The sequence below is a fragment of the Oncorhynchus mykiss genome, chromosome 13 (assembly GCF_057628025.1).
Source record: "Oncorhynchus mykiss isolate SJ-2025 chromosome 13, ASM5762802v1, whole genome shotgun sequence".
In the NCBI taxonomy this organism is placed as follows: Eukaryota; Metazoa; Chordata; class Actinopteri; order Salmoniformes; family Salmonidae; genus Oncorhynchus; species Oncorhynchus mykiss.
Genome location: NC_143034.1, coordinates 45,060,381 through 45,073,546, shown reverse-complemented (window position 1 = coordinate 45,073,546; position 13,166 = coordinate 45,060,381). Strand labels below are relative to the sequence as shown.

General features: G+C 48.1%; 1 protein-coding gene across 1 annotated transcript in view; it reads left to right on the top strand.

Annotated features, from left to right (window-relative positions):
• lasp1 (LIM and SH3 protein 1) overlaps positions 1-13,166 on the top strand; it is a 39,665-nt gene that overhangs the window by 6,968 nt on the left and 19,531 nt on the right. Inside the window, exons 2-3 of the mRNA XM_021557647.3 lie at positions 2,611-2,705; positions 12,319-12,403. Coding sequence (XP_021413322.1) covers positions 2,611-2,705; positions 12,319-12,403 — 180 coding nt within the window. The remainder of the gene's footprint in view (positions 1-2,610; positions 2,706-12,318; positions 12,404-13,166) is intronic.

Here is a 13,166-nt window from a genome sequence, read left to right as displayed (position 1 = left end):
ATCCCCTGTGCGGGTAGTTATGTTTGCACTGTCAGGGATTTGACATGGCACAGCCACAGAGAGGGAGGGGTGAAGGTGATGCATCTGCCAGTGGGTCCCATCTCTCTGACTGGGCCTGTGTAGTGTGGTTGGGGTGTAGGTTTGGCCCAGTGTTGCTGGCTGGCTCTGGATCATAGCTCCATTGACCAGGGCTCAGTGCCGGTGTCCAGAATGAGCCCCCACTCCTTTGTCTGCCCCAGCCCGGCTCTGCTGGTCAGCAGCTTCACACACACACAGCCCTGGGTGGTCCGTCCGTAAAGGCCAGTGTGAGAACAGACCAGACTAGAATTCTGAAAAGGTATCAGAGTGAATAGGGGTCATGGATTTAAGCCAAATGCCTTTGTCCTGTAGTGGATTAACTGCTTCCAGGAAACCCTGCTATATGTTCTGGAAACACTCCTGGTTTTACAATCCTCCCCTCGTCACTGGTCGTCTTCTCTGTTCCATAGTGTTTTTAATGTGTATCCCCGGCTGTCGTGGTGGATATCCTGACCCTCTCAGGACAGTGAGGAGAGAAGACGATTTATAGTGTGCTATATCAATATTATAATATTACTAATAATAATTAGTAGTGTGCTGCATGATTTTACTTACCCCCAGCCTGTGTCACTGTAGAGAACACAGGGACCTGATGGAGACCCCTAGCCTGTATCACTGTAGAACACACAGGGACCTAATGGATACCCCCAGCCTGTATCACTGTAGAACACACAGGGACCTAATGGATACCCCCAGCCTGTATCACTGTAGAACACACAGGGACCTGATGGAGACCCCCAGCCTGTATCACTGTAGAACACACAGGGACCTGATGGAGACCCCCAGCCTGTATCACTGTAGAACACACAGGGACCTAATGAAGACCCCCAGCCTGTATCACTGTAGAACACACAGGGACCTGATGGAGACCCCCAGCCTGTATCACTGTAGAACACACAGGGACCTGATGGAGACCCCCAGCCTGTATCACTGTAGAACACACAGGGACCTAATGAAGACCCCTAGCCTGTATCACTGTAGAACACACAGGGACCTAATGAAGACCCCCAGCCGTAATGCCCTTTTCCCACCACAGGGACACTGCACGATTTACTGTGTGTGTGTTTGAATGGTTGTGTTTGCTGTGTGTCTGCTTCAGTGCGCTGACTTATTTGTGTGTGGAGAATGTTCAGTGAAAGAAAGACGGGAATAGGGAGAAAAGGGGCGTGGCTGAGTAGAGAACACCCCTGAGCCGTGTTAATAAGGACGGTATCTTTCTCTTTCTTCCTCCCTCTGTCTTTTGCCTTCCCTTGACGGCAGGAACGGGCCAGATCATTCCCTCACTCATCCACCCCTCTCTTCTTCCCTTCGCCCTCTCCCTCCTTTCATGCTCCTTCCTCTTTACCTCCAGCCTCCCTCCCTCGGTCCCCCTCTGAACCCTCAGGCCACAGATCAGCCTGCTGTTGAGAGGGTGGGGGGGTGGGGTGGGTGAGAATAAGAAGGATAGGGCTGTTGTGAATATGGTTAGAGGGAGAGAAGCAGACCCAGGCTTGCAGAGATGAACAGATGGACAGACAGGAAGAGAAAGAGAGGGTCAAATCAAACTGACCACAGGTCTTTTCCAGTAGCCATCCAATCAGGGGAGCTCAATGTGCTCTGTTGGCAGTGTTGCGTATGGCTATAGGTGAATAGGGACAGGGCAGGGAAACTGGTTCCGTCACTAGATGTGTGTGACTCGTGTGTATTTCTGAGTAACGTTAGATCTCCACACAAGGCCAGGAATATCAAGGGGTCGTGACTTTGAAGCCCTGATTATGCTGCCAACTAGGTTAAACAACCTTTTTCCGGGACATTTGGCTCTTAATTTAACACCGTGTTTATCCTCAGCCGCTCGCATCGTTGTGAAACCTGGCTGACCGTTTTTTTCCCGAGTGGCGTTAATGGAATACGAAGGTGTGCTGGATGCCTGGGTCAGTTGGAATTACTTTTCCAACGGCACACAGCGACCTCGCCATCCACCCCGGCAGGGCTTTCTTACAGGCTGCTCCAACGAGCAGGTTTCATCACTAAAACACCATAGAAACTGTTCTGGGATCCTCAATGCTGCTTTGTTCTATGAGGGAGTTGACTTCTACAGAAGATGGGTGCTGAGCCGGCGGGTGGGGTGCCACGGTGGGAGTTGGCAGTTCTCTCTAAAAGTGGACGTGGCTCTGTGCTCTAAACGGTGTCTAGTCAGCCGCTGGGCTTCACGCATGGGTTTTTGCAAACATGCTCGCCTCGGTCTCTCTCGCTCTCTTTCCGCACACTGCCATACGTCCCCCTGACATGGCGTATAAATAACCACCGTGTAGAGATGTCCAGAGGAAGTGGTCTGGGGACCCTTAACCCCTTTGCGCCTCGACAAACAGACCTCTCTCTCTCTCTCTCTCTCTCTCCGTTCTCACTCTTTCCTCCAGCTAAAATGGATGGTTATGACCTTATTCATCCAAATATGTCACTTCCTGGTGTGAATATGCTGTGTGGTTTAGGTCCTCCATGCTAGCATTGAGAACAGTGAAACGAATGTCTAATTTTTCTTTCCCTCTCTCTCAGTACTGGCACAAAGGATGCTTCAGCTGCGAGATCTGCAAAATGACTCTAAACATGAAGAATTACAAAGGCTTTGAAAAGAGACCATACTGCAATGCGTAAGTAGTCCCCAAGTGTGTGTGTGTGTGTTTGAGAAAGGTAATAGACGTTCACAAAAGGCTCAGGTGTTCAGCCCTCATACCAAACAGAAGTGGCCGTTTTAGCCTATTGCAGAAGACTGGTCCAGAGACTGACCCAAGGTTGTGTGTGTGATGTTTACACCCCCCCCCCCCCCCCCAACAAGAGAAATTCCTCAACAGTGACTCACACTTCACACACACACTCCCACTCAAGCCCACGCTCCCAAGAGAAATTCCTCAACAGTGACTCACACTTCACACACACACTCCCACTCAAGCCCACGCTCCCACGGCTGGTTAGGAATCCTTGGAATCCCCCTCTCATTTTTGCCTCTTCTCACTGTGTGTGTTTGGGGAAAGAAGACTTGGCTTCATGTTCTGTTCATATACACACAGTTGGTCCCCCCCCTTCCCTCACGTACACACAGTTAGTCCCCCCTTCCCTCATGTACACACAGTTAGTCCCCCCCCCTTCCCTCATGTACACACAGTTAGTCCCCCCCCCCCTTCCCTCATGTACACACAGTTGGTCCCCCCCTTCCCTCACGTACCCACAGTTGGTCCCCCCCTTCCCTCACGTACCCACAGTTGGTCCCCCCCTTCCCTCACGTACACACAGTTAGTTCCCCCCCCTTCCCTCACGTACACACAGTTAGTTCCCCCCCCTTCCCTCACGTACACACAGTTAGTTCCCCCCCCCCTTCCCTCACGTACACACAGTTAGTTCCCCCCCCTTCCCTCACGTACACACAGTTGGTCCCCCCCTTCCCTCACGTACCCACAGTTGGTCCCCCCCTTCCCTCACGTACACACAGTTGGTCCCCCCCTTCCCTCACGTACACACAGTTAGTTCCCCCCCCTTCCCTCACGTACACACAGTTAGTTCCCCCCCCCTTCCCTCACGTACACACAGTTAGTTCCCCCCCCCTTCCCTCACGTACACACAGTTAGTTCCCCCCCCTTCCCTCACGTACACACAGTTAGTTCCCCCCCCCTTCCCTCACGTACACACAGTTAGTTCCCCCCCCCTTCCCTCACGTACACACAGTTAGTTCCCCCCCCCTTCCCTCACGTACACACAGTTAGTTCCCCCCCCCTTCCCTCACGTACACACAGTTAGTCCCCCCCCCTTCCCTCACGTACACACAGTTAGTCCCCCCCCCCTTCCCTCACGTACACAGTTAGTTCCCCCCCCTTCCCTCACGTACACACAGTTAGTTCCCCCCCCTTCCCTCACGTGCACACAGTTAGTCCCCCCCCCCTTCCCTCACGTACACACAGTTAGTTCCCCCCCCTTCCCTCACGTACACACAGTTAGTCCCCCCCCCTTCCCTCACGTACACACAGTTAGGCCCCGCCCTTCCCTCACGTACTCAGTTAGGCCCCCCCCCTTCCATCACGTACTCAGTTAGGCGCCCCCCCCCTTCCCTCACGTACACACAGTTAGTTAGTTACATGCACTTAATATATACATGCCAGGAAAACAAACTATATTTTACTAATGTTACACCTTTGCAACCTTCTCCTCCGCTTCTCAATACGCTTGTCCCTCTGCCCAGAATCCAACCAGGAACACAAACACACACACACACACGTTCATTTTGAATACTGGAGAGTAGGGATTTTCCCATGAATTTCCTACTTCTCCAGTCGCTCTTAGATCCCGATCTTTCAGAGAGATCATGCGTTTTTGCCTTTGGCAGGATCATCTCTATTCTCTCCTCAGACCTCCGTTCTCGCTATCCCTCCTTCAGGAAGCAGGCACCCTCCAGACTGTATTGCTCTTCTTTCCATTTCTGTAAACCCCTATCCGTCAAGAGTAAACCCCTATCCGTCAAGAGTAAACCCCTATCCGTCAAGAGTAAACCCCTATCCGTCAAGAGTAAACCCCTATCCGTCAAGAGTAAACCCCTATCCGTCAAGAGTAAACCCCTATCCGTCAAGAGTAAACCCCTATCCGTCAAGAGTAAACCCCTATCCGTCAAGAGTAAACCCCTATCCGTCAAGAGTAAACCCCTATCCGTCAAGAGTAAACCCCTATCCGTCAAGAGTAAACCCCTATCCGTCAAGAGTAAACCCCTATCCGTCAAGAGTAAACCCCTACCCGTCAAGAGTAAACCCCTACCCGTCAAGAGTAAACCCCTACCCGTCAAGAGTAAACCCCTACCCGTCAAGAGTAAACCCCTACCCGTCAAGAGTAAACCCCTACCCGTCAAGAGTAAACCCCTACCCGTCAAGAGTAAACCCCTACCCGTCAAGAGTAAACCCCTACCCGTCAAGAGTAAACCCCTACCCGTCAAGAGTAAACCCCTACCCGTGGAGGAGACTCCCTCTCCAGGGAAGGAATGCTGGCTCTAACTCCACTCGCGCTGTGTTGTGGTTTTACTGTGGTCAACTATGCTATCATCACAGTTTTATGTCTGTCAGCAGCTGATAGACGCCTGTTTGTTTTCACTGAACGCTGCCCACCCACAGCTGGGCTGAGAATCCCTGTGCCCTGATTAGTCGGCCAGCTCACAAGGGGATTGCGGGAGATTTAGGAGGACGGACAGATTGGACGTTTTTCTTGACGCTTTGTTTCCATGGAGTTTGAGAGAGAGAGAGTGCGCGCCTTGGGCAAACAACCGCTGTTGTTCTCATGACCCCTGGATTCATGAACGCTGCAAACCAAACTTTTAATGGAACCAATCGTGTTTATAAAGGCAGTTTCACCTTGACCAGTCTCGCCATGTTCTATAGCAGGCAAATTCAAATCTGGACCTCCCAAGTCCGTTCCACTGTTGTTTTTAGGCCCGGGATCTGCCAGGGATCTCACCATACGAGGTTATCACTGTCATTGCGACGCACCATTCTATATGCATTGCGATTCAATACCAATTTTTTTTTTTTATGTTCCAAAATATTGCTCTGTGTATGTCTGCTGCAGAGAGACGAGAGAGAGAGTGTGGGGGGGGGGGAAATGAGTTTTGATCCGTCATGGAAATAAGTGCTGAAAACATCTTGGCTCACTGTTTAAAAAGATGGAGAACAAGGTATTGGATGAGAGTGACCGGCGTTTTGGCGCAGGTACAGCCGAGTAGCACTAGCTAACCCCACCTTTTTTTGTTGTTATTTTATATTTACAAATCGCTACTTTGAGTCAAAGTACTACTGCTGATTATCAATCTCCCCCTCTTATCTTTGACTGCGACACCATTTGGGTGCAATGAATTATCAGGACGGGCAGAACAGAAACCCAGCAGTACTCCGGACCTCCAGGCTCAGATTTGAAGAGCCCTGTTCTCTGGTCACACAGTAGGCAAGTTTTCCTTTCAAATTGTGTGCAACTGTATAGTTAATGATTTAACAGAAGTCAACACCGGCCATTCGTTCAGAGAGAATAACATAATCCCAGTGTTGTCGCAGCACAGGGTACTTTCCACAGTTTGCCCAAGTGCTCAGTGGCAGGTCTTGATAGAAACTGAGTTGGATAAGAACCCAGTCAGTGAAACATCTCAGCCAGACATGCTTTAGCATTTTAGACTCGGTCTAACGGCTTCTGTCGGTCTCCCTGTGTGGACGTCAGTCAGACGAGAATTCACAACGGCTCGGGCCTTAGCAGAACACAGAGCTGTCTACACCAGCTCAGTCCCACCTATAAAACCAGAGGTTTACTACCAGATATCTACTCTATAGTACTCTGCCCCAACCTACCTCAGAGTAGCTGCCATTGACGTTTTGCCTAACCGTGATCCAGGGTCACATCAGGTTTTCTCATCCCATTTTAAGGGTTAGGCTAATTAATTTAGCATTGGTTGTAAACTGATCCTAGATCAGCTACTTTGTCCTTGAGTGCCCCCTATGGACAGGAGTGGGTGTGGCCTTCCAGAAAGTTATTTTTCCGCCCGCTCCTAGTTCCACTATGCTAATAGCCCTCACTCTCTCCTGGGCAGTGGGTTAGTTCCTGTTCCATCATGTTGACTGTTACAGAGCAGTAGTGTGTGTTTGTGGCTCATTGATTAGCAGGGGGAGGCCGTGTGTGACTCCTCACCTCGTTACACTGCAGCCTGACAAAGGAGTGTTGTCGGTTACTGACTCCAGACTCATGCATGTACAGGCATTACATAGCCTTCGAGTGCGCGGCACACACGTTCTTGTATGTCTAACTTTGTGGGGGGACACACAATTCAGTCCCGTTCAAAATCCTGTCTTCCTTAACCCCAAACCTAGCTCTTAACCCTAATTCTAACACTAGTTCTAACCTTTCACCCTAAACCCCCTAGAAATAGTATTTCACCTTGTGGGGACAAACAAAATGTTCCCAATTTTTTTGTTTGTTTACTATTCTTGTGGGGACTCCTGGACAAACGAATATAGTTAAACTCGTCCACACACAAACTGCACACCAATACAAGCTCAAACACACAATGGGTATCGGGTATGTGTGCCAGCTGCACACTCGTCTCTCTGTTCCACGCTGCAGCAACCTAAAGCACAAAGGTGCTCTGTAGAGCACACGCTGGCCACCGCCACAAACCAACCAGACACACCCGTGTCCCCAAACAAAACCTACAAACAATCGGTTTATCCGAGCCGCCCAGTCACACTCCTCGTGCGCTAAGGAACAGCGCCGCTGGCTACCACAGGATGCTGCTACCAAACGTAACACATGACAATGGCAAACTGAGGCTTCAGCTTCAGATCGAAGCTGCCACTAGCATGGCCAACCGCCACATTTGAATGGGATCTGAGAGCAGCACTCTCTCTGCCTCTTCAGGAACGTGTGTGTTTGAGCATTCTGTGCTGTGTGTGCGCTTGCGTGCTCGAGTGCAAGGAGGGTTGCACGTAGCCTAGCCGTTAGAGGGTTTCCAGTTCGAATCCCGGGTCCGACAGGAAAAATCGCCCAGGACGTGAGCTGGCAACCAGAAGGTTGCTGGTGTCAAATCCTAGATGCCTTTGCCTGCAGTTGTGCCCTTGAGCAAGGCCCTCGACCCCCACACAACAACAGCTCCCTGGTTGCTCAGTGTGGCAGCCACCCACACCTCTCCAAAAACTTGTCTGTGTGTCTTTCGGAGGGGTTGGGTTAAAAGCAGAAGTCACATTTTGGTTGGTCCTCGTGTGCAATTGACCAAGAAAGTAATCTTAATATCACACAGAGCCTGTAAAGTGCTCTGTTCAGCACTTTCACAGTACTATGGGCTCACACTCTGCTGTTTGAGCTGTGTGTGGGTTTAAAAGTGCTTGTTAATTAGTTTCTCATTCCTGGTAGTAGATAATTGCACCGCGTTCTTCAGAAGGCCTCGTCGTTTGAGGCTTAGAGCTCGTCCAGCTCTCTACATAAGTTTAAATGGAAATTTGATGTGTTTACCAGGTCGTCAAGGAAACACAAAACATATTACCTAACTGGGATACCCTGAGGCATGGAGAGGGGGGAGATTGTGGTCGTCCCACCCCCTGGGGCATGCTGGGTAGTGGAGTTCATATGAGCAGCTAGATTCAGTTGAGTTTTTTTTTTTTTCTCTGTTGACCTGAACCTCGTTGTGCTTCTCGTTGCCTTCAGGACAACTGAGTGAACTGGCAGGCAGCATAAGGAGGAGTGCAGCTGAGTTTAGCAGGAAAAGCTCTGGTGTATAAAAACATACTTGTACGCATCGCTTACACAGATCAGGAATCAAGCAAGCAAGTCTGCAGTACGGGGCTTTTGGAATTGTGCCCGGTGTGTATGTAGAATGTGTTTGGGTCTGTGAAGCATGCTTTTGAGGCAGAGCGTTTTTCAAGGGCAGTGGGAGGTGGGACTGGCTGGCTCGGTTCCGTGTGTGGTTGACCAGACCAGAAATCCCCCAAAAACCCATTCAAGAAGAGCTTTGTGTTCATGCTCTGGTGGAGGAGAAAACCATGACAATTTTCCCTGTGACTGTGTTTCTCCCTGGCCCTCTCTCTCTCCCTGTGTTGCATTCTGTTACTCTTCCTGTTGTCCTCCATGGGGGGTGTTTCCACACCTGCTTTGACTCTCAACCAGGCATTTAGTAACCTTGAAAGAAACAGCTCCCCACAATCCATACACCCCGCCCCCCCCCCCCCCCCCCCCCCGCCAATCACCTCTGTTGAAACAGACTTTTTGTGTTCTGTTAGAGATGTCATCTGTCTGCAGGGGTTCCTAATTCACACTGGAGACGAACTCTAAACAATGACTTGAGGGTTATTTGAACTGCCTTGCTTTCCTTAAAATCCTAGCCCCCTTAAAGTCAAATCTGGACCTCGAAGCCAGCTCCATTGCTTTTTAAAAATAATTCCCCTCTCACCAGGGACTGTTCTTATTTTTACTATGTTCTACATGTAGAATAATAGTGAAGGCATCAAACCTATGAAATAACACAGATGGAATCCTGTAGTAAACAAAAAAGTGTTAAACAAATCAAAATAAATATATACTTGAGATTATTCAAATAGCCACCATTTGCCTTGATGACAGCTTTGCACACTCTTGGCCTTCCCTCAACCAGCTTCACCTGGAATGCTTTTCCAACAGTCTTGGAAGGAGTTCCCACATATACTGAGCACTTGTTGGCTGCTTTTCTTTCACTCTGCGGAGCTGACCCATCCCAAACCATTTCAATTTGATTGAGGTCGGGGGATACGCCATCACCTTCCTTCTTGGTAAAATAGCCCTTACACAGCCTGGAGGTGTGTTGGGTCATTGTCCTGTTGAAAAACAAATGATAGTCCCACTAAGCCCAAACCAGATGGGATGTTGTATTGCTGCAGAATGCTGTGGTAGCCATGCTGGTTAAGTTTGCCTTGAATTCTAAATAAATCACTGACAGTGTCACCAGCAAAGCAGCGCCCACACCATAACACCACCACCGCCATGCTTCATGGTGGGAAATACACATGCGGAGATCATCCGTTCACCCACACTGTGTCTCACAAGGACACTGTGGTTGGAACCAAAAATCTCTAATTTGGACTCCAGAACAAAGGACACATTTCCACCGGTCTAATGTCCATTGCTTGTGTTACTTGGCCCAATCAAGTCTCTTCTTATTTGTGTCTATTAGTAGTGGTTTCTTTGCGGCAATTCGGCCGTGAAGGCCTGATTTCATGCTGTCTCCTCTGAACAGTTGATGTTTAGATGTGTCTGTTACTTGAACTCTGTGAAACATTTATTTGGGCTGCAATTTCTGAGACTGGTAACTCTAATGAACTTATCCTCTGCAGCAGAGGTAACTCTGGGTCTTCCTTTCCTATAGCGTTCCTCATGAGAGCCAGTTTAATCCTAGTGCTTGTTGGGTTTTGCGACTGCACTTGAAGAAACTTTCAAAGTTCTTGAAATGTTCTGTATTGACTGACCTTCATGTCTTAAAGTAATGATGGACTGTTGTTTCTTTGCTTATTTGAGCTGTTCTTGCCATAATATGGACTTGGTGTTTTACCAAATAGGGCTATCTTCTATATACCACCCTTACCTTGTCACAACACAACTGATTGGCTCAAATGCATTAAAAAGGAAAGAAATTACACAAATTAATTTTTAACAAGATGCACCTGTTAATTGAAATGCATTCCAGGTGACTACCTCATGAAGCTGGTTGAGAGAATGCCAAGAGTGTGCAAAGCTGTCATCAAGGCAAATATATTTTGATTTAACACTTTTTATTGGTAACTACATGATTCCATATGTGTGTTATTTCATAGCTGTGATGTCTTCACTACTATTCTACAATGTAGAAAATAGTAAAAAATAAAGAAACCCTGGATTGAGTAGGTGTTCTAAAACCTTTGATCGGTAGTGTGTATTACCCACATTTAAAATACAGTTTAGCAATCTGCTACGGCAATAAGGCTCCTTGGCGATTTCATTGATCATTTTCCTATTTCAGATAGGCCTAGTTTGGGTGGGTTGTCATTATATACAGTGGGGCAAAAAAAGTATTTGGGCAGCCACCAATTGCAAGTTCTCCCACTTAAAAAGATGAGAGGCCTGTAATTTTGTTATATACCCTTTGTTGGCAATGACAGAGGTCAAATGTTTTCTGTAAGTCTTCACAAGGTTTTCACACACTGTTGCTGGTATTTTGGCCCATTCCTTCATGCAGATCTCCTCTAGAGCAGTGATGTTTTGGGGCTGTTGCTGGGCAACACAGACTTTCAACTCCCTCCAAAGATTTTCTTTGCGGTTGAGATCTGGAGACTGGCTAGGCCACTCCAGGACCTTGAAATGCTGCTTACGAAGCCACTCCTTCGTTGCCCGGGCGGTGTGTTTGGGATCATTGTCATGCTGAAAGACCCAGCCACGTTTCATCTTCAATGCCCTTGCTGATGGAAGGAGGTTTTCACTCAAAATCTCACGATACATTGCCCCATTCATTATTTCCTTTACACGGATCAGTCGTCCTGGTCCCTTTGCAGAAAAACAGCCCCAAAGCATGATGTTTACACCCCCATGCTTCACAGTAGGTATGGTGTTCTTTGGATGCATTTCAGCATTCTTTGTCCTCCAAACACGACGAGTTGAGTTTTTACCAAAAAGTTATATTTTGGTTTCATCTGACCATATGACATTCTCCCAATCTTCTTCTGGGTCATCCAAATGCTCTCTAGCAAACTTCAGACGGGCCTGGACATGTACTAGCTTAAGCAAGTATGTCTTCCATTTCCTAATAATTGCTCCCACAGTTGATTTCTTCAAACCAAGCTGCTTACCTATTGCAGATTCAGTCTTCTCAGCCTGGTGCAGGTCTACAATTTTGTTTCTGGTGTCCTTTGACAGCTCTTTGGTCTTGGCCATAGTGGAGTTTGGAGTGTGACTGTTTGAGGTTGTGGACAGGTGTCTTTTTATACTGATAACAAGTTCAAACAGGTGCCATTAATATAGGTATATAGAGTGGAGGACAGGGGAGCCTCTTAAAGAAGAAGTTACAGGTCTGTGAGAGCCAGAAATCCTGCTTGTTTGTAGGTGACCAAATACTTATTTTCCACCATAATTTGCAAATCAATTCATTAAAAATCCTACAATGTGATTTTCTGAATTTCTTTTTCTCATTTTGTCTGTCATAGTTGAAGTGTACCTATGATGAAAATGACAGGCCTCATCTTTTTAAGTGGGAGAACTTGCACAATTGGTGGCTGACTAAATACTTTTTTGCCCCACTCTACCTTACTAGGTGGTATTGGCTGTATGTGTAAATCTAGCTGTAACATCACACAACCTTCCATCCTTATGCGATGAAGGTGTAACATTCTGGCAAATGAATGACGATATTTGTGAGGAAGAGCGAGGCGACAAGACTGACCATGATTTCCATCTGATCCTGTAACCCCCCCCTGCATATGTGTAGGCTGTATGATCCTGCTTGGCCTGGACTCCAGGGAAGTCACCTGATACCTCTCGTTCATATTGGCTGCTAATGTGAATGACTTTCAGTTCAAAACGCAGGCTTAACTCTGTTTCTGTGCCTAAAGTACAATCTACCAAACAAAAAGTCTGCACTGAAAATGCATCACCATTTTATGGCTGTAATTACAGCGGGTTAAAAGGTGTGTGTGTGTGAACCACAGTTCTAGATGGTGTGCCTGTGCTAATGTTTTCCTCTCCTGTGTGTTTTTTTTACAGACACTACCCCAAGACAAACTTTACCTGCGTGGCCGACACTCCTGAGAACCTCCGCCTCAAACAGCAGAGCAAGATGCAGAGCCAGGTACCTACCTACTCACCAGACCACAGATAATCCCGGTCCACAGGTCTCATAACGCCGTCAGTGTGGAAGTAATTAAAGATGCTTACGAGGCCCCATCACTGATCCTCATATTGAAATGTCTCTATGATGCTCTGGCTCTAATGACCTATGACGCTCTAATGACCTATGACGCTCAGGCCTATTTGTGGAGACACTCCTTTTAAACTGCTAGGATTTATGTGCATTCTCTCTCTCTCCCACATGTTTGTGTATAGTCATCCTCCATTTTTCGCCATCTTCCTGCTCTGTTCTCTGCCTGTGTCATCGCTGATTCTCCTCCACTCATGTTTCTCCTTTTCCTCCTCATCGGTGTTTTCCCCTCCCACTGTTCTCTCTTTTGTTCATTCATATTTTACCTCCTCCAGACAGAAAGTACCCCCCAGGCCAATAGAGCGCCCCCCTCTTTATGACGAAGATCCTCTGTCTCCGCTTCTCTTTTTTGCATTCCTCTCATTTCCTTCCTCTTCAGATTTCACGTATCTCTTCCTCCTTCGACCACCCTCCTCCCTCTTCCTGTGTCAGTGCCTTCCTTTCTCTCTTCGCTCCCTCTCATAAACTATTGTAATGAGGTGTGACGGACCTCCCTACCCTGCTACCATAGCAATAGGGTTCCCGTGGCAACACTGCAGGCAGTGGTGAGGGGGACAGAGGAGAAGCGGCCCCAGTTCCCCACACGCACCCTCAACTTCCATTCGCCGCTCGCACACACTCAAATGATGAGCTA